An 18,915-nucleotide genomic window follows, 5' to 3' on the forward strand; every position below is an offset into this window, starting at 1 on the left:
GTACTGTATCTGGGATCAAGTTGATGGCATCATGTGTGGATATACTGGAGTGATATCCAAACTATAATGGATCCATTAAAGGGGCACCAGAACACAATTTTGTCTTTTCTATATTGCTTTTTACCATTGCAAATGTAGAATATTTAAAGTGCATGTCTGATTGAACTTAGTACTGCAGGGTGACAAAGCAGTTAACTTAATCACCCATAAATACAATCTTCATGGCTTACATGTTGGACTAAATTCAAAATTCAGTAGGGATGCCCAAGTTCAATCTACTTGCTTCATTTTCATGAACTACATTAACAAATGGTAAATGGGTGTAACAGCAAAGAGAACAGCAAAAAAAAAAAAAAAGAGAATTCATCATAGAGAAACTGAGGCCCTGATTACAGCTCCCAGCATTTTGCAATAACTTCATTACTTCATTCCATTTCTGGTAAAAAAACATCTTTTCCTTTTATTCAGTTTTACTTCTGTGTCAACTCTTCATTTTTTTTTTCCTTCTCTTTGGATCAGTGCCAGCACCTGAGACTGTATAAAAGGCACTGAGAAGTGATCGTGCCATGTTGGTAATCACTGAAAGGTGTAACCATGTGGATCCTGCTGTTGAGTCTGCTGGGCAGCTGGTAAGATCGCCTCTTCTCTCTGTTTAGACGGAGTCAATTCACCTCTTAATAGCATAAATAACCTGCATAGCTTTGCATTTTCTTCTTGTGTCTTACTCTCTCATCCCAAAGACAGGTTAGCTGAAGTTGTGACTTTTAACTGGCTCCTTTTAAGTGTGGGCTTTTTCACCAGAGTCCTCCATGCTGGAATAGCACCCCATCCTGGGTTGGTTCCTGTCTTGCTGTCTTGGTTCCTGTGTTGCCAGGGAAGCAACACCTTGTGACACTGAACTGGTAGAGCAGATTAGATCATGGTTGGATAGATGGATGGATTAAGGGAAATAAGTTATGTCATTTGAATGATTCTAGACACATTAAAATCAATTAAATGCCTCTAGATGGGGACAAACGTATCTAAGAGGATATGTGGTCAATTAGCCAATCCTAGACTTTCCGTTTTCATTTACGGTGGGTTACAGATGAATTAGAAGACTCCCAAGATCCAATAAAATTACTACAGCTGGAGCCTGAGAGGATTCAGAATGAACATACACTTAATACAATATAACATTGTATGATTATTACGCAATTGGATTCTGGAGTAAGAAAGTACTCCATACTGTCTATAGCCAGACAGTGCATATTTAAAAGGGAAAAAATACATTGTTAGGTTATATAGCACCCACCCTCTCTGGGACAATGGGATGTGACAGTATGTAGTGTCGACCTTATGCGGGTCAATATTGTCTGAGGGTAAATGGTGACCACACTGTGTGAGACAATAGGGTATTAGGATATACACTTCCCATAGCCTGCAGAACAATATTGTGTTAGGTTATATAGTACCCACAATGGGTGGGGACACTATTGGGGTATACAGTGACTATATGTGAGACAATGAGATGTTAGAATGTATGGTGACCAAATTGTATGGGACAATAAGGTGTCTTCCTTAAAAGAAGGGCAAATGTCTGTGTGTGTGCCTGTGTACCTGTGTGTCTGCTCCGTCACTATGTTCCTGTCAGATGCTATTTAGTTTTCTGTCCTCCTGGCCATCGGACCTTATTTACTCTTTGTTATTTAGTATTGCCTAATCTTATTTTTATATTTTATAATTTTTTCTTTCTTCATCTTGTAAAGCATTTTGAGCTACATTATTTGTATGAAAATGTGCTATATGAATAAATGTTGTTGTTGCTGTGGGATTCATAAAAGCAGTGCTAATGTTTTTTTCATGTGTCATCTATTGGAATGAAAAATGCAGTGCATTTTAATACTACATGCAATGCAAAATACATTCCAAGAGATGGTGCACTACAAATATTAACACTGAATATGTCCAACAGACAGACAGAAATCCGCTTATCCACCTTACTTAAAGGATACTTGTCTGTTGCAAAAGTAGGCAAAACATGTAAAAGAATGGTCAAAAAAATCAAAAATGACAATAAAACTGACAAATAAGGGTCTAAAAATAATAAAATTGGTCTTACCAGCCTGTTGTTTGACATTATACAATGGAAACAGCAGCATAATAGCAACTTTCTTGGACTTGCACAGACCACGTTCATGAGGTTTATACAGTAGCTGTAAGGCTTATAACTGATAACTTCACCTGGTGGGAAATGGATGAATGAAAATAATAATAAATAGACGTGCACATTGAGAAATGAAAGCCCCAAAATGACTAGACTAGGGTTGCTAAACCAGACCACTGATGCATTTTCCCCAGGAAAACACTTCTGCTTTAAAAGTGGTTAATTCAAGCCTGGTGGTTCTGTCCAAAGAAGATAAGGCCACTTACAAGGGAAAAAGATCATGTGCATATTATTATACCAGACCTAATGAACAACCCATGTATTAAATAAAAAACATGAGATCTATGTTGATTACTTTGATTTCAACAGCTAGTTAGGAATATGGTGACCACAAATTGTGGCACCATAAAGTGCAGAGATGTGGTAGTTACTCAAAGAAAGTAATCTGATAGAAATTACTAATTACTTCTCTCCAGTTATAATGGGATCACTTTACCTATTACTTGTAGGAAAAAGTAACCACATTACTAATTTTATTCTACTCTCTAGACCAGGGGTGCCTAATGCGTCGATCACGATCGACCGGTAGATCGCAAAGGTAGGGCAAGTAGATTGCGTTGCATTAAAAAAAAAAAATGTAAACGTTAGTCTATCATATATCCTCACTATGGCATTTGCCACTTGATTGACATACAGGGCAGCCAGTCTGAGATCTCTTTTCTTCTAACACACTGGTCATCCCGCACACACAATCAAACTCGCGAGCTAATGCAAAACTCCGGCTGTGATCTAGTTAGCCTTCCAATTTATATCGACTAAGGAAGGGATTTAAAAAAAAATTGTTTGGGGAGGGTATGGGCTGGATGTGGAATTGGAAGAGGATTTTTTTTCTCACAATGTCACAATTGAAGTGCGTTTGTCTGATCTGTTAATCTATCATTGCTATACCAAAGAAGGAAAATGTGGAAAGGCACTTTCGAACTGTTCATAAAAACTACGAAACTGACATCCTTCCAAAAAGCGATCAGAGAAAGAGAAAGGAGAGGGAACTAAAATCGCAGTTAATCAGACAGCCGTCATTTTTCACTCGGCTGAATTCAAAAGCTCCTTGACTGCATTATTCAGCTCTACTTGTTTATGCAAGTCAGCCTTTCCCCACATGACGATTATTAAATCCAAATACTGTAGTGACCATAAATGTATTGAATTGTTATTGTGCCATAAAGGTTATTCAGTTATGCAAGGTATGACAACAAATATTTTATGTATAAAGTATAGTCTCTCTCTCTCTATATATATATATATATATAGTTTTTAATGAAGGTAGATCATTTTGACCTGGTCGTTTTAAAAGTAGCTCGCAAGCCGAAAAAGTGTGGGCACCCCTGCTTTGGACACATGCAAATATGTCCTATTTGGAAAGTCTAAGAATGACCCTCACATGCCTTTTCAGTATCTGGATAAGGAAGAAATAATCAATTACAGTGAAGCTGTCAAACAAGTAAATGGCATGGCTTACATTAGCACTGTGCCTTTTCAAACATTTGAACCAACAAGTAGAGTCCTTCAGGACACAAAAGGCATTATTAAAAAGAGTAAATCTTAACAATTACAAATAAAGCAAACTTAGCCACTCAAATACAAATGAAGCATCAATAAAAAGATTGTTATCATAGCAGCCAGCAGATGAGAGCACTAAATGAATGGGTGGGGCCAGCAACCTTTATGTGTAACACAATCAGTGCGCCTGTGTCTCCATCTGTCCTACTGGAGGGCTCTTTACATTAACAAAAAGGCATGAGGAGATTGAAACAAAAGTGTATACATCTTGTCATTCACTAACAATTAAGATAAAGATTCAGTTACCCAACCAATATACAAATATCAACTCTATTTCCCTAGAACCATTAAAAAGAAATGATAAAAAAAACTTTAAAAAGAAATGATAAAAAAAACTTCAGAATGCATGTAGGGAAAGAGCACTATATTTTATGGACACCAAATACTTTTTTTTGCCTCTATAAATCTCCTTCTGAAAAGGCTACCAGTGGTTCGGCACATTTAATTCATTGAGGATACTTTGTGAAATGTATCCCAGATTGTTCCTCATCAGGTGAAAGACTCTCAAATGGTAATTAGGTCCAAAATCCTCTCTAATGATTTTCTGATCATTTCTATTATATCTAGTCCACCAGATTCTAATTTTAGGCAGCTGAGGTAGTGATAAATGTAGGAGTAGACTTACTTTTTACACATGCACAATTTGCATTTATAATTATTTAAATTATATAATAGACTGCAAAAGGTAAATGTAGTATGAGATGTATCACCTTAATCTAAAGATAGTGTTCAAATGAAGATCAAATGTTGATATGTCCGCAGATGTTAAAAAAGAAAATCATGGGGTTTACTTGCAGTGGTAGTGAATGTTAAAATATTGCGCAAACCCTAAGAAAGCAAAATTGATTGAAGTCATATCCAGTGAAATATAGAGTAACATAAATATAATTTAGGATGGACAGATGTTTGCAGATCAGGGAGAGCCAGAGAGGAATCGGAGACTGTGTTTAAGCACCTACTTATTTCAAGATAACATTCAGTAACAGTTTCTAGAAACCTAAAAGTTCTGCTTTCCACAACACTACATGGTATTTACTGCATTGTTTTCACACCTGGATTATGAATGATATTCACAGTGACATTTGGAGTCAGGCCTGGTATGACTAAGCAGTTCTGTGAATGTTCCTATGCTAGACTGGCTTGTTATTTAAGATCGGTTTATATTTCTCTGCAGGCCTTACATGATGGGGAGAAGGGAGTTAAAGTTCCCTGGGCCCTTGATTCCTAAAGACACCAGCAGCGCCTCAATATACTGATTGTAATTTTAGTAAATCCTATGGGCCCCCTCCTTCTGTCTCTTTGACTGACACAAAACCCCATACACAGCCAAAGGTCTCTTCACCTGCTGCTGAACCATAAAGGAGTAAAAGGTCTTTCCCTCATGCCTGGTGTTGGCTCTCCTCAACACCCCTACCTCTCTGTCATTTGTTTTTAAAGGAATCATGGAAAAAGTGGGCTTAGGAAACAAATGAATGTTAACATTGACTTACAGGTGCCATTACCTGTATGAATGGGTACAGAAAAAGAAATGTTGGATGAACATTGATATACTTTAGTTTGCATTAGCAATGCTCAAATCCTTGAGTTTTTAAAGCATGCAAGATAAGAAGTCTTTGTTAACAGATGGATATGTATCTAAATTTTTGCAGTCAAGTTCACCTTTGAAAACCCATTTAATGACTGTTCATTTGCACAAGTCAAATTGTGTAGATAAACTGATACCTATCTTTGTTATTTCTTAATATGGGAACATTTTAGGGCAACATTCTAGGAGTTCACTTCTAAATGCAAAACAAGTAAAACAGAATTATCCTCAAATCAGAAAAAAATGAAGTAACGTTTTTTTTTTGTTTGTTTGTTTTTTCTCACAAGTGTGGCACAAAGTGTTTACCATGAAGACAACTATGAAGGATTTCTGAGAAATGGTAAGTACAGGACTGACATGCTACCCTGCTCATCTCACTAATAGTGAAATGTACCATATCAGTGATGGGGTGGTGGTCTGGGTGGGAGCCAGCAGATCCCATGAAGGACACATAAATAAGCAGCTGAATGTCTCTAGGAGTGCAGCTCACATCAGGCTTTGAATTCACATTGCAAGTAACTTCTCATTTTTCATTCTAGAAGTACTTTACTTTTCTTCTTAATTGACAAAAGAGGTTGCCTACACTTACTGACTGAAATGACCTAGGAAAGAGTAGCAGATCTGAGAGGGTGCTCTTGATGTTTTCTTGGAGGAAATAAGTGGATAGGACTGGCGAGCTTTGTTGGGCTGAATGGCCTGTTCTCGTCTAGAGTGTTCTAATGTTCTAATGTTCAAACACCAAAAGGATGAACAGAAACACATTATTGGCATGCTAAATACAAGTAGCATTAGGAATCTGACTCTCCTGCAGTGTGTCTCATGTAGAAATGAGAGACTCCTTCCATTCGACTGGCATCCAATTGAATGCTGACGGCCGCCTTGCACTTCATGCAGCAGAGATAGCCAGCAACCAACTCTATAAATGTACTTTTATATACACATAATACGAAAGTGCATAACATTTTTACTTTACTATGAACTGGTCTGGTAACAGCACACATAACTACCATGATGTCTCTGTACATTCAACTGTTGCCACTCTGCCACTGGAATGTCTGTACCTCTTGACCCTTGTGGTCTTCAAGAACTGGGCCCCTGTGATAACCACTGAGGGTAAACTTGACACCAGGCTATGGATAAATGCTTCAATCTACTGACAGTTAAACTATTTAACGCTTTCTACGGTCACATCATATTCTCAAATTTGCTTAATAATGTTCAGTATAGCTGGGGATTACAGAATAGCAGCAGACAGCGCAAGAAGGGCAGGCAGCAGTGAGGCAAAAAAATTTGAATTCAAAGCTAAGAGTCCTAACCAGCGTCTGTCCTATATTATTTCAGCAAAAAAATGCAAAAAAAAATATGTTTTTTATGGAAAAATCCAAATCTTAAATATAATAGATCACCATCTTGAAAGAGTAGACATCCCGCAGTGCAGGAAGAGCCACCCCTGACACATTGCCACAAAAACAGCTATGAAGGTAGCACTAGTGAAGAAAACCAGAATAGTACCAAATAGTGCCACAAAAATAGTGGCTAATAATAAACTATTAAAAATATGATGAAAATAAATTAGATTTATTTCTTCTTTCATCGCATTTTTATGGCTTTTAGGTACACTTCTAAAAATAAAGGTGCCAAAGTGGTTGTTCAGAGAGATGCCATAGGGGAATCATTTTTGGTTGCCAAAAGACCCATCCAAATGAAGGTTCAAGAAATAACCTTTTATTTATTTAGGTCCATAACACGCTCTTTACAGTAAATAATCATGAATAGATGGTAACAGATTTGTGATCTACCAGTGACTCATGATTTTAAAAGGACTCTTGCTGTATATGTCCAATAATACTTGGTTTCTTAATCTGCTATGTCCTGCACTCTACCATACATTAAAGATTTCAGGGGTTTTTACTACATATTAGAAACTTTTTTCAAGCCTAAAGAACCAACTTCAAATTCAAAGAACCCGCCCCTAAATTAAATAGTTCTTTGTCAAGTAATGGAGCTACAAGGAGCTACACAACCCGGTGAAGAACATTACTTTTAAAAGTGTAGGTTAGTGTTGGGGTTTGGGAGTTACTGGGATCATTTTATTGGACAGCTATATTGAGAACGCCATCACTTCCCGTCACAATTTGTGTCCTTCCTGACAGCTCATTCCCACAGAGACAAAACTGGAATTGTCTGAGTAGTCCTGAATGCCGAAATCTGAATTTCAAGTTAAGAGCCAAAAGCAAGATTAAGTATACATTTACAATAACAGGTGACAGTTCAGTCACTGAAATCATTTGGTTAGCCAACAGATAACTTCCCCCCATAAAGCCACCAGGACATTCAGTAGTTTGCTCTTTGATCGCATAGATCTTTCCTGGTTTCCTTCTTGAATGCACTTTTGCTAGTCTGCACAAGATTTTTCTTTGTATGATTTACTATTTATCTTAAGAAATTGAGGTACATTTCATTTTATTAAAATTTTTGAGAATCCAAAAGACCTCGAATAGGTTTTCAAGACAGAAGGGGTGTAATTGCTTTAGCCTGCTACAGTAGGACATTCCCTAGTCCTGGGATGTTCTACTCTGCACAATTGCTATTTTTCAAGAGGACAGAGGTGACCCAAAATGCTCACTGGGCCCCTAGCACAGTTCACTGGAACATGAAAGTGTTTAAGAATTTGTCCCGAAATTTACACTGCACACTTATTACAGTAACTTAGCATTCTGAAACTCGCTTAATTCAATTCAAGATCAAAAGTGTCCAGAACCTCTTCCAGCAGGATTAGGTGCAAGGCTGAAAACAACCCTGGACAGTGCCAGAACATCATAGTGCCCACTCACAACCATTTTGGAGTTACCACATAACCTAACATGCATGCATTTTGGGAATATAGGCAGAAAAGGAAAGTATCTACATAAACCCCAAACAGACACTGGGAGACCATGTAAACACACCTAGACAACAAGCAGGCATGGAATTTGAACCCAAGATGCTAGATCCATGGGGTGCCGGTGTTAACCAATGTCACCAAGCCAGCAGCTTTTAGAATGCAGCCGAAAAGTTGACTCCTCTTTATCAACTGCTTCTGAACTTTGCTTGGAGATTAAATATTGTTGGATCAACATGAAACCAAAAATCCATTGAAGAATCCCAAATATATCACACACTGGGAGTGACATACAAGACAAGTTTAAATTTAGGGTTGCAGTATATCTTAGATTTCACCAAAAAAAAAGTTAGAGCAATTGGGACTAATGACAGCTCTGAGTAACCACTGACTTATTCTTAATCTTCTCCCCAGCTTCTTACCAAACTACGACTTCTCCTGAGCAGAGTCTCTATGACTGGCTGTGGAATGAGAGCCAGGACATTGTGAATGAAGTTCTCCAGACAGACTTCTTAAATGAAATGAACAACAACACCCTGCAGGCTGAGCGTTACGTTCAGATGACCATGCAGGACATTTACTATGTTGCCGCTGTGGTTGACGTCTTGGTCTACGCTGCTGCTAATCCTGAAGTGTCACCGGATATCAAACAATTCTTGGTCGGCATGGTCAAAAGCTATGATGACTTTGCCAAGTATCTGCTGACAACAAACAGCATTCATGTAAGTAGATGAGCTTTTTTAAACAAACTGGGCAGTTTCTTGTCAAATGCTTTGTTCTGCAGTCCCTAACCTGGCTTGGTACCATAGAGATTACCCAGCTAGTTCTCATTTAAACCCACCCAAAAGTATGTTTTTGATAATGGTTACATCTTTTTATGCATTCTGGTTGGTTTAATAATAAGACAATAAATGAAAATTTAAGAACCTTCAGGGACACAAAATGAAAAATCATTGAAAAAGAGAAGGAAATAGCAAATGAACTAAACACATATTTCACCCAAGTATTTGTAAAGAATGAAGCAAAAGCACTTTCCAATGCAAAATTAAAAACAGGTTCTGAGTTCTTAGATTTTAAAATACAGTAGAAGAGGCAGATGTAATTGAAGTCCTTGATATATTGAAGACTAATAAAACTGCCGGACCTGAGTGGGATTTTATCGTGTGCATTAAAAAATGTATATGACATGATCTATAAACCCTTATTAGGCATATTTGAGCAGTCATGTCGAGAAAGAAGAAGTACCTGAGGACATGAAGTTTGCAAATGTGATTCCAGTCTTCAAAAAGGGATACAAAATTGATCTTGGTAATTACAGATCAATAAGTCTTACTTCTGTACTGTACAAAATTATAATTAAAAATAAATTAAAAGCACCTATAGGAAAAATAATATACTAAATAACAGCCAGTATGGGTTTATAAGAGGAAGATCTTGCTAAACCAATCTTTTAGATTTTTTAACAGACATTGGCAATGATTGACAAAAACAAAGTATACCACACTACAAGAAATATGTAGAAGCTCTTGAAGCTGTGCAGAGTAGAGAAACCAAGTGCATCCCAGGACTTAAGTACATATATACTACTGTGACAAACACAGAGAATTAAACATGTTTAGTCGTTAGCATTGGAGACAGCATGGATTATCCTGTTTTCTTTTCAAAGTTATTAAGTAGATACAGCACAATTCCTTTAAGTTAAGGGCGAATCACATACTAGAGGAAACCAGTGGAAATTAAAGGGAAGGGCATTTAGGACTGAAGCCAGGAAGCACTTCTTTACACAAATAGTTGTGTATAGATAGATAGATAGATAGATAGATAGATAGATAGATAGATAGATAGATAGATAGATAGATAGATAGATAGATAGATAGATAGATAGATAGATAGAATCAATTGCTCAGTAGAGGATTATAAAACCCTATCATTAGGAAATAATCCTCAAATAATACACATCTCACCCTCGTTTATATTCTTTCTTAAATTCAAACATCATAACATTATTTTTTCTATTTCTGTTTTCTCACAACAGAACTCGGAGAACATATTGGCCAACACCGCAGTTAAGGTCTACGTGGAAAGCTACAAGCAGATCTCAGAAATGAGTAGAGATAAGCTTTACTTGGTCGTGGGGCTCCTACCCTGTTCCCGACTGTGGCCCCATATCGCCGGGTGGCTTAACACAACGGAGGGCAGTCCGTACTACTCCTTCAAGACGAGCAACATGAAAGATAACTCCCGAAAGAAGTTTGAATATCTAATGGAAAGCCATCTGGATGAAATTGATAAGAGCGAAGCCCTAAATGTCTTCCGCGTGCAGCTGACTAACGAGCTGCTGTTCTTCTCCCAGCTCTGAGTCAGGGTATTTCTGAATGGCTGTTCCTCCCTGTTTTCTGATTTTCAAATAAAATGCCTCTGACTACTTTTTAGTGTTGTTGTGTTACGTGTGACCAGACATACAGTAGCGCCATGTGTTAGGATAGCCGAGGACTACCACTAGGGGCGGGGCTCCTCAGAGAAGCCGGCCATGTAGGGCTCTTCAACTGGCGTCCCATGGTTCACGACCGGCTCGTAAAAAAAATTAGCTGGCTCTGGCCCGTTAAAATGCGTTTATCACCACAGATAAACTTGTTTCTGAGCACCAAAGAACTGATTTCAAATTCCTCGAAGAGAAAGGGGCTTGTTCTTTTTGCTCCTTCACTTGTTGCCACATCACATTTACAGGCCCCTGAAGTGCGCGCTCCGAAGGTTCGCTACGTATAGATTCCACTACTCCTATTTTCCATCTAGCAAATATCTACAAATATGTCTTTCTCAGCCTTAAAAAAATGAAAATTGACAGCTTAATAATAATTGGAGTGGCAAATATCTATTTGTACGTGCTTTAACAAAACCCGTATGTCTTCTCTGTAACGAGTGTGTTGCCATCACAAAAGTATACAATTTGAGAAGGCATTTTAATACAAAGCATTCAACCTTTGACTACAAATTTTCCACCAGGCTCAGATGTTCGAAGACGTAAATTGCAAAGCCTAGTAATGAGCTGTGAAAACAGACGAGCTATCCTGGTTTGATGTTATGAGTAGGAAAAGGCTACTTCATCTGCATAACGATGTTAGGTGGCTAAGTAAGGGCAATTCACTTAAAAGGGGTTGTGAACTCTGTCAAGAGATCGCTGCTTTTCTCCACAGCTGTCGTCGTAAACAAGCGGAGGCCTTTACTGTACTGTATATCCCAGATGCTGAACAAGAAGTTCATGGTAAAAGTGTAAATATTGAATAACATCATTCAACAGTTAAATGGACTTAATCTAATATTCCAAAGAAAGGATAACACAGACGGCGATCTTGTTTAAAAACATAACGGATTTAAACAGAAGCTGGACTTGTTTTCAAATGATTTAGCTACATGGAAAATGCTTCATTTCCGAATGGGTGATTTAATAAATTACAGAATTTTTAGGCAAGTTAAGGCTGAACTTTGCTGCAAGTTTGACAGCTTTGTCATTCTTACTAAGATCTTGAATTTTTCGAAGAATTCGTTTACGATTCATGTGGAAGGAGAGTTTGCGTTCCCTGCAACTAGAGCTGATAGACAGGAAATGATCGTCTAAAGTGAAACAAGCACTTCGATCTGTGTGCAGTTTTGGACAAAACTGAACCAGGTCCAGTTCCCAAACGCTAAAATTCTGTCTGCTTTTGTTCTGACATTGTGTGTTATGATGTACACATGCAAGACAAGCTTTTCGCATATACCAATGCAATAAAAACGAACGCTCGTTCCTCCCTTACACCCACCTTACTAATGGCTACAAGATACTCTCACTTCATATGAACCAAACTTTAATGCTCTTGCAAAGTCAAATAAGTGCAATTTTAGTCATTACAAAACAAATACAGTGGTGTGAAAAACTATTTGCCCCCTTCCTGATTTCTTATTCTTTTGCATGTTTGTCACACAAAATGTTTCTGATCATCAAACCCATTTAACCATTAGTCAAATATAACACAAGTAAACACAAAATGCAGTTTTTAAATGATGGTTTTTATTATTTAGGGAGAAAAAAAATCCAAACCTACATGGCCCTCTGTGAAAAAGTAATTGCCCCCTTGTTAAAAAATAACCTAACTGTGGTGTATCACACCTGAGTTCAATTTCCGTAGCCACCCCCAGGCCTGATTACTGCCACACCTGTTTCAATCAAGAAATCACTTAAATAGGAGCTGCCTGACACAGAGAAGTAGATCAAAAGCACATCAAAAGCTAGACATCATGCCAAGATCCAAAGAAATTCAGGAACAAATGAGAACAGAAGTAATTGAGATCTATCAGTCTGGTAAAGGTTATAAAGCCATTTCTAAAGCTTTGGGACTCCAGCGAACCACAGTGAGAGCCATTATGCACAAATAGCAAAAACATGGAACAGTGGTGAACCTTCCCAGGAGTGGCCGGCAGACCAAAATTACCCAAAGAGCGCAGAGACGACTCATGCGAGAGGTCACAAAGACCCCAGGACAACGTCTAAAGAACTGCAGGCCTCACTTGCCTCAATTAAGGTCAGTGTTCATGACTCCACCATAAGAAAGAGACTGGGCAAAAACGGCCTGCATGGCAGATTTCCAAGACGCAAACCACTGTTAAGCAAAAAGAACATTAGGGCTCCTCTCAATTTTGCTAAGAAACATCTCAATGATTGCCAAGACTTTTGAGAAAATACCTTGTGGACTGATGAGACAAAAGTTGAACTTTTTGGAAGGCAAATGTCCCGTTACATCTGGTGTAAAAGGAACACCGCATTTCAGAAAAAGAACATCATACCAACAGTAAAATATGGTGGTGGTAGTGTGATGGTCTGGGGTTGTTTTGCTGCTTCAGGACCTGGAAGGCTTGCTGTGATAGATGGAACCATGAATTCTACTGTCTACCAAAAAATCCTGAAGGAGAATGTCCGGCCATCTGTTCGTCAACTCAAGCTGAAGCGATCTTGGGTGCTGCAACAGGACAATGACCCAAAACACACCAGCAAATCCACCTCTGAATGGCTGAAGAAAAACAAAATGAAGACTTTGAAGTGGCCTAGTCAAAGTCCTGACCTGAATCCAATTGAGATGCTATGGCATGACCTTAAAAAGGCGGTTCATGCTAGAAAACCCTCAAATAAAGCTGAATTACAACAATTCTGCAAAGATGAGTGGGCCAAAATTCCTCCAGAGCTGTAAAAGACTCATTGCAAGTTATCGCAAACGCTTGATTGCAGTTATTGCTGCTAAGGGTGGCCCAACCAGTTATTAGGTTCAGGGGGCAATTACTTTTTCACACAGGGCCATGTAGATTTGGATTTTTTTTTCTCCCTAAATAATAAAAACCATCATTTAAAAACTGCATTTTGTGTTTACTTGTGTTATATTTGACTAATGGTTAAATGTGTTTGATGATCAGAAACATTTTGTGTGACAAACATGCAAAAAAATAAGAAATCAGGAAGGGGGCAAATAGTTTTTCACACCACTGTACATTACTGGTTGTTAAAGGTGTACCATATATCAAAAAGATAACCAGTAAAGAAAAAAAAAAAGACTGAGCGTTATCTGATATGGGGAACATCTTAACATTTGTTTAACATTTAATCCAGACCATTGTTTAAATGGCATTCTAAGGTAAAGTTGTGAATGTGTTTGTGGATGTGTAATTCAAATCAATTTAAATAATAATAATAATAATGATGATGATGTCAATAAACACCCAGTGATACACAATGCTATATTTAGTGTTGGTCATCTCGTTCACATGTGAATGCTGAGAGACAAGAATTATGCATGACCCTTGCAACATTTAACATTTGGTAATCTGGCCTTCAAAAGAAAGTAATTAAAGAATCATACCATAACAGCTGCTTCGTGAGTGGCGTGATAAAAGGCTAAAAGGCGTGGGCATGCAGACACAGCTCTTAAAAGGCACCTCAGACACGTGTCTCCCCTGCAAAAGCGCGTAGGCTTGGGTGCCTGGCCTCAGCCAGATAGAGCCAATAGAGTCCAGCAGCAGTCAGGACAGTTTTAGGCCTCGGACAGATTCAGCAACCTGAGACATTCTGAGACCCGTAAGATGACGCCCCTGTCAGCTGCATCTCTTTTGACTCCACCCACTTTGCACGCCCCCACCCCCCGTGTTTGCGGTACACTTTTGTGCTGAACATGTGTGCAAAAAAATATTTACTGTATTATAAATAAAAAAAAAAACTTCACCTGGACAAACTGTCATGCTAATGTAATAAACGTCTCTTCGTACTTGCTGGGAGGTCGCGAGCCATCCCAATGGGTACGCTAACAGAGAAGGTCTTAGCTGGGCGACTCAGACGACTACTTTATAGCTCTTTGTGCTTCTGAGGGAGAGTGGATCATTCCTCTGTAGTATAAACTCCGCCACAATTAACGCATCGCCAATTTAAATATTCAAATTTTGTACACCAATAATACAGTACTAATGATATAACACAGAGAGGACCACAAAGATAGTACTCTAAAGAGCTATGCGTAGTATTGCATATTTTGACTGTTTACAGAAATTATATGATTTATAAGAATATGTAGTGTTAATCGTACTGAGTGCAGCATAGAATTTATTCTTATTTGTCTTCTTCCTTAGCATTTCCCATTTTTATATGGGGTCAACTTTCTCATTACCAGTGTAGATCCTTAGCCACAGAGCCACTACTCTGTTCAGTGCAGTATGTAACTAACGCTTTAAAAAAATGCAGTCTCATGAATGAGACATGGCAGATGCAGATATAAAACGTATATTATAAAATACAAAGTTTTAAGAATTTATGTTCAATTTGCTTCTAATATATGACACCAAAACAACTGCTTTGGGTGCAGAACTCTCTGTTAAGGAGCTTTAGACATTAAGTCACTTGGGGTGATGTGCTGGGGGTTCTTAATCTGGGCTTGACCCTGGTAGTGTGGTAGATGAGTTGCCTCTGGCCCCCGGTGAGCAGAGTGAAGTGAGGCTGGCGGCCTGTATGTACAGACACTGGGATGGAGCAGCCAGGAACGCAGGGAGCAGCTGAAAATCTGTGCGAAGTACAGGAGTGGCTGGTGATGGAAGTACCGGATGCAGCCTCTGAAAAAAGGCCATTACTTCATCATTCGCAGCACCGTGTCGTTACAATACGGTGCATAAAAGTGGTAAGAGTAACTGAGCGCTGTTACCCCACAACCAGCGAAATAAAAATAAGTTTGAAAAGTATATATTTTAAATAAGTTTAATTATCTTTTTCAAGTATTCTAAAATATTAGTACAAACAAACATTTAATTTCTTGACTTATAAGTCTTCAAAGTTCCACAAAGGGATAGAAAAGGAAACTACATTAAGCTATACAATCAGTGTTGCTTCAACCAATAATGAATATCTGATTTTAATGAATGAACTTTTGTGACAACCATTCAATATACAGTGGGCATTTATTTAAAAACAAAATAAACAAACAAACAAGGTTTTGGAATTTTCATATGCTTTTTGTTACAATTGTCCTGAAAAATTCTCTTACTCAGTACCCTCTGACCTTTCACACAGTGAAAACATTGATTATATCAGTGTAAAGAGCGCCTGTCATGGGGGGTTATATTATATATTAGGCAGCCAGTGAACAGTCAGTTAGTGAAGGTGAACAATGGGCAAGCATAAGGATCTGAATAACTTTGACAAGGGCCAAACTGTGATAGACTGCCAGGTCAGAGCATCTCTAAAATGGAAGGTCTTGTGGGGTGTTCCTGGTATGTAGTGGTTAGCACCTACAAAAAGTGGTCCAAGGAAGGACAACTGATGACCAGGGCTCATTAATGTGCAGGTGGAATGAAGGCTACCCATCTAGTCTGATCCCACAGCAGAGCTACTGTAGCACAAATTGCTGCAAGACTTAATGCTGGCCATGAAAGAAAGGTATCAGAATACACACGAATCACAGCTTGCTGAGTACGGGTCTGCATAGCTGCAGACTGGGCAGGGCGCCAACATCAGAAGTGCCTCTTGCCTTTGCTCAGTTATTGTTCAACTGCCTGCGTTTATTAGGCAAGCAGTCACCTACAGGACATTTTCTTTCCTTCGGCCCTGCTTGTTCTTGTGGCTTCACATGCTTCTCTAAAGTACACTGATGTTGATATTCTCCCAGCGGACGTCTTTCTCAATAATTCCTTTACTTAAAGTGAACATCATGTTTGTGTGTCCAGTACTGCAAAAACCTCACTGCTTGAGGATCCAGGGTTCAAGTGTTAGTTGGGGCATTGGCTGCATGGAGCTTTGCAACAACAGAGGTTCCCAGATTCATTTTATTGTGGGCCACTGTGGCTGTAGTTCTTGTTTACCCTTATAAAAATGAAATAGTTTTAAAAAATATATAGCTTCCAACATAAATATATTTTAAAATATGTCAAAATCTACTTCAAGGATAAATAAATGACAACATCTTACAGCATTATGAAATGTATTATAAAATATGTAAATTATTACCCGTTTTTATATTGCACTGTTTTAATAAATGTAAAAAATATACTTCTCAATTATTTTAAAGTAATAGGAATAATATACTGCAATGCATATTATTACAACTATTTTTAAAGTATATTACTAGGGGGCTCTGCCCCCTGCTCGCTTCGCTCGCCAACCCCTGTGTTTGGTTAAACAGATATACAATTTAAAGAGATTGTTATTTTCATGAATTATTACATATGCTTTATTTTCACTTTTACTTTAAAATTTCAGTTAAAACAATATTTGGAATTAACTTTTCTTCAAGATGTCATTGAATTTTGATTCCGAGTTTGGATTTACATTGTTGCAACGCAACGTATAACTGCTTGTGAGTGAATATTGTTTCTTTCTCTCTAATAAATAAACTGACTTTTTTGAATATTTGTCCCTGTGATTTGTTCATTGTCATAGCAAAAGCTTTTCTAACGGGAAACTGTAAACATTTTAATACGAATGGCATATCAAGATCTCCTTTTGTGTCTAATGTTATTTACAGAATATGTACTACACCATCTTTCTTGTCGCCTGTTAAAATTTTACATGTTAGAATTGTTCAACCAATTTTTAATACAACTAATCTTGTTCCATTGCATAGTCCATCACTCATAGATAAATTTCACAATAACATTACGATACATCCTTCTTTCAACAGTAATTCATCCGGTGGATGACCGGTCAGTGTTAACGCTTGTAGATATTCTATGGGACATTGTAAATTGATGTTTTCATCTTCCGCACGATCACCACCAACTGTTTCAGCATAGTCTGTTATTTAATCAATTTGCCATGTAACCGATCAACATTTCTCACGTTAATTCATTTGACTTCATTGTTTCTCACTGCCTTATTTAGATGAATAGGTGATTCTAAACTGGATCTTTGTAAGTCTGTGTGTGTGTGTGTGTGTGTGTGTGTGTGTTCATAAGTAAGCCCTTTAATGGATTGGTGTCTGTCCAGGTTAAGTGCCGGAATGCACCTGATGACTGTGTTTGAAAATAGTTGTATGTATGGCTTGACTTGAAAGAATTTCATGGTAAAAGTCTTCGTCTCAGGGGACTTCCTTGCAAAAAGTCTCTTCAAAACGTCACATCTTGTCGTAGGATTAGTCTCATCCCAAGATGTTTTTATTATAATAGAGAGATAAATAAAGTAAATAAATAAAGAGATAAAGAGATAAATAACGTATATAGATATTTCAATGGAGTTTAGGATATTTTATTTATTTTTGTACTTGAATTTCCACAAACAGAAAATTTGGTTAAGTGTAGGTGATCCAATATTCCACACCTATTTATATTTAAAATCTTAGCCTGACTGTAGATTTAGTCATCAGAAAGTAATATTGGATAGATATACATTAAACACACTGGTAGCACTGCACATTTTTTAAACAATTTTTTTTTTAAATATCAAAAACATCACACTTACAGCATTTGTTTAGTGCAGAATACTTCATATCCTTCATGTGTTGATACCAGTAAATTGGATTCTTTAGTAAGCCTGTGTTTAATTTTTCCCAGGCAAAAACATAAGCCATAAATGATCTTTCAGAAACATAGGAACGAATATACAGTATACTGCAATTCTTATATTTGATGTATTTACAAATATGTTTATTACAGTATATTGAGGGAAATTTGTGCTTGAATATAAAATATAATCTTAAATATATATTTGAAATACAAATATTTTACATTATATTGCAAAATATGTCCATATATTTTTTGGGTATATTGCAATTAATTTCTTTATCTTAAGAGTCACCCCAACTGGATAATCAGTAAGCAATCCTTGCCGATAACAAAATTAATTTAATCCCATGGCTTGTTGGTAGTTTAATTCTTCCACATCAAATCATTCTTAAATTGCAGATTTTTCCTTCCTGAGGATATCATAAAATGATTTCTTAACCAAAGCCGCAAACCAGAGTGGATCAGTAATTTCCTGACCTTTTCTTCTTTATTTTTATTAAAGTCAGCCACTTGTGATGAACACACACCCGCGTGAATGGTATTAAGTTAGACCGTGAGCTGTTGCTTCTTTTGTCATCTACACCTCATTGTTAATTGGCAGATTAAGAAAACACGAAAAAAACATTAAAAAACTAAAGTAAGCATATAACGATGTGAATCTTAATAGGTGAGTAAACTCAC

The 18,915-nt window shown here is 37.5% G+C and overlaps 1 protein-coding gene across 1 annotated transcript; it reads left to right on the forward strand.

The window, feature by feature from the left end:
- Positions 1 to 509: 509 nt before the first annotated feature.
- LOC120536263 lies at positions 510 to 10,660 on the forward strand. The gene is made up of 4 exons (XM_039764587.1): positions 510 to 629; positions 5,639 to 5,691; positions 8,647 to 8,954; positions 10,268 to 10,660. The coding sequence occupies exons 1-4, from the start codon at positions 595 to 597 to the stop codon at positions 10,589 to 10,591; spliced, it is 720 nt and encodes a 239-aa protein (XP_039620521.1). The 5' UTR covers positions 510 to 594; the 3' UTR covers positions 10,592 to 10,660.
- The last annotated feature ends 8,255 nt before the right edge of the window (positions 10,661 to 18,915 follow it).

This window comes from Polypterus senegalus, chromosome 10 (assembly GCF_016835505.1).
Source record: "Polypterus senegalus isolate Bchr_013 chromosome 10, ASM1683550v1, whole genome shotgun sequence".
NCBI lineage: Eukaryota > Metazoa > Chordata > Cladistia > Polypteriformes > Polypteridae > Polypterus > Polypterus senegalus.

What these genes read in the sequence shown, in the direction of transcription:
- LOC120536263 (XM_039764587.1), top strand. Translation starts at nt 595, where the DNA reads ATGTGGATCCTGCTGTTGAGTCTGCTGGGCAGCTG. An exon ending in TGAAGGATTTCTGAGAAATG is followed by an intron (nt 5,692 to 8,646) that starts GTAAGTACAGGA and finishes TCTTCTCCCCAG; the next exon opens with CTTCTTACCAAACTACGACT. An exon ending in TGACAACAAACAGCATTCAT is followed by an intron (nt 8,955 to 10,267) that starts GTAAGTAGATGA and finishes TTCTCACAACAG; the next exon opens with AACTCGGAGAACATATTGGC.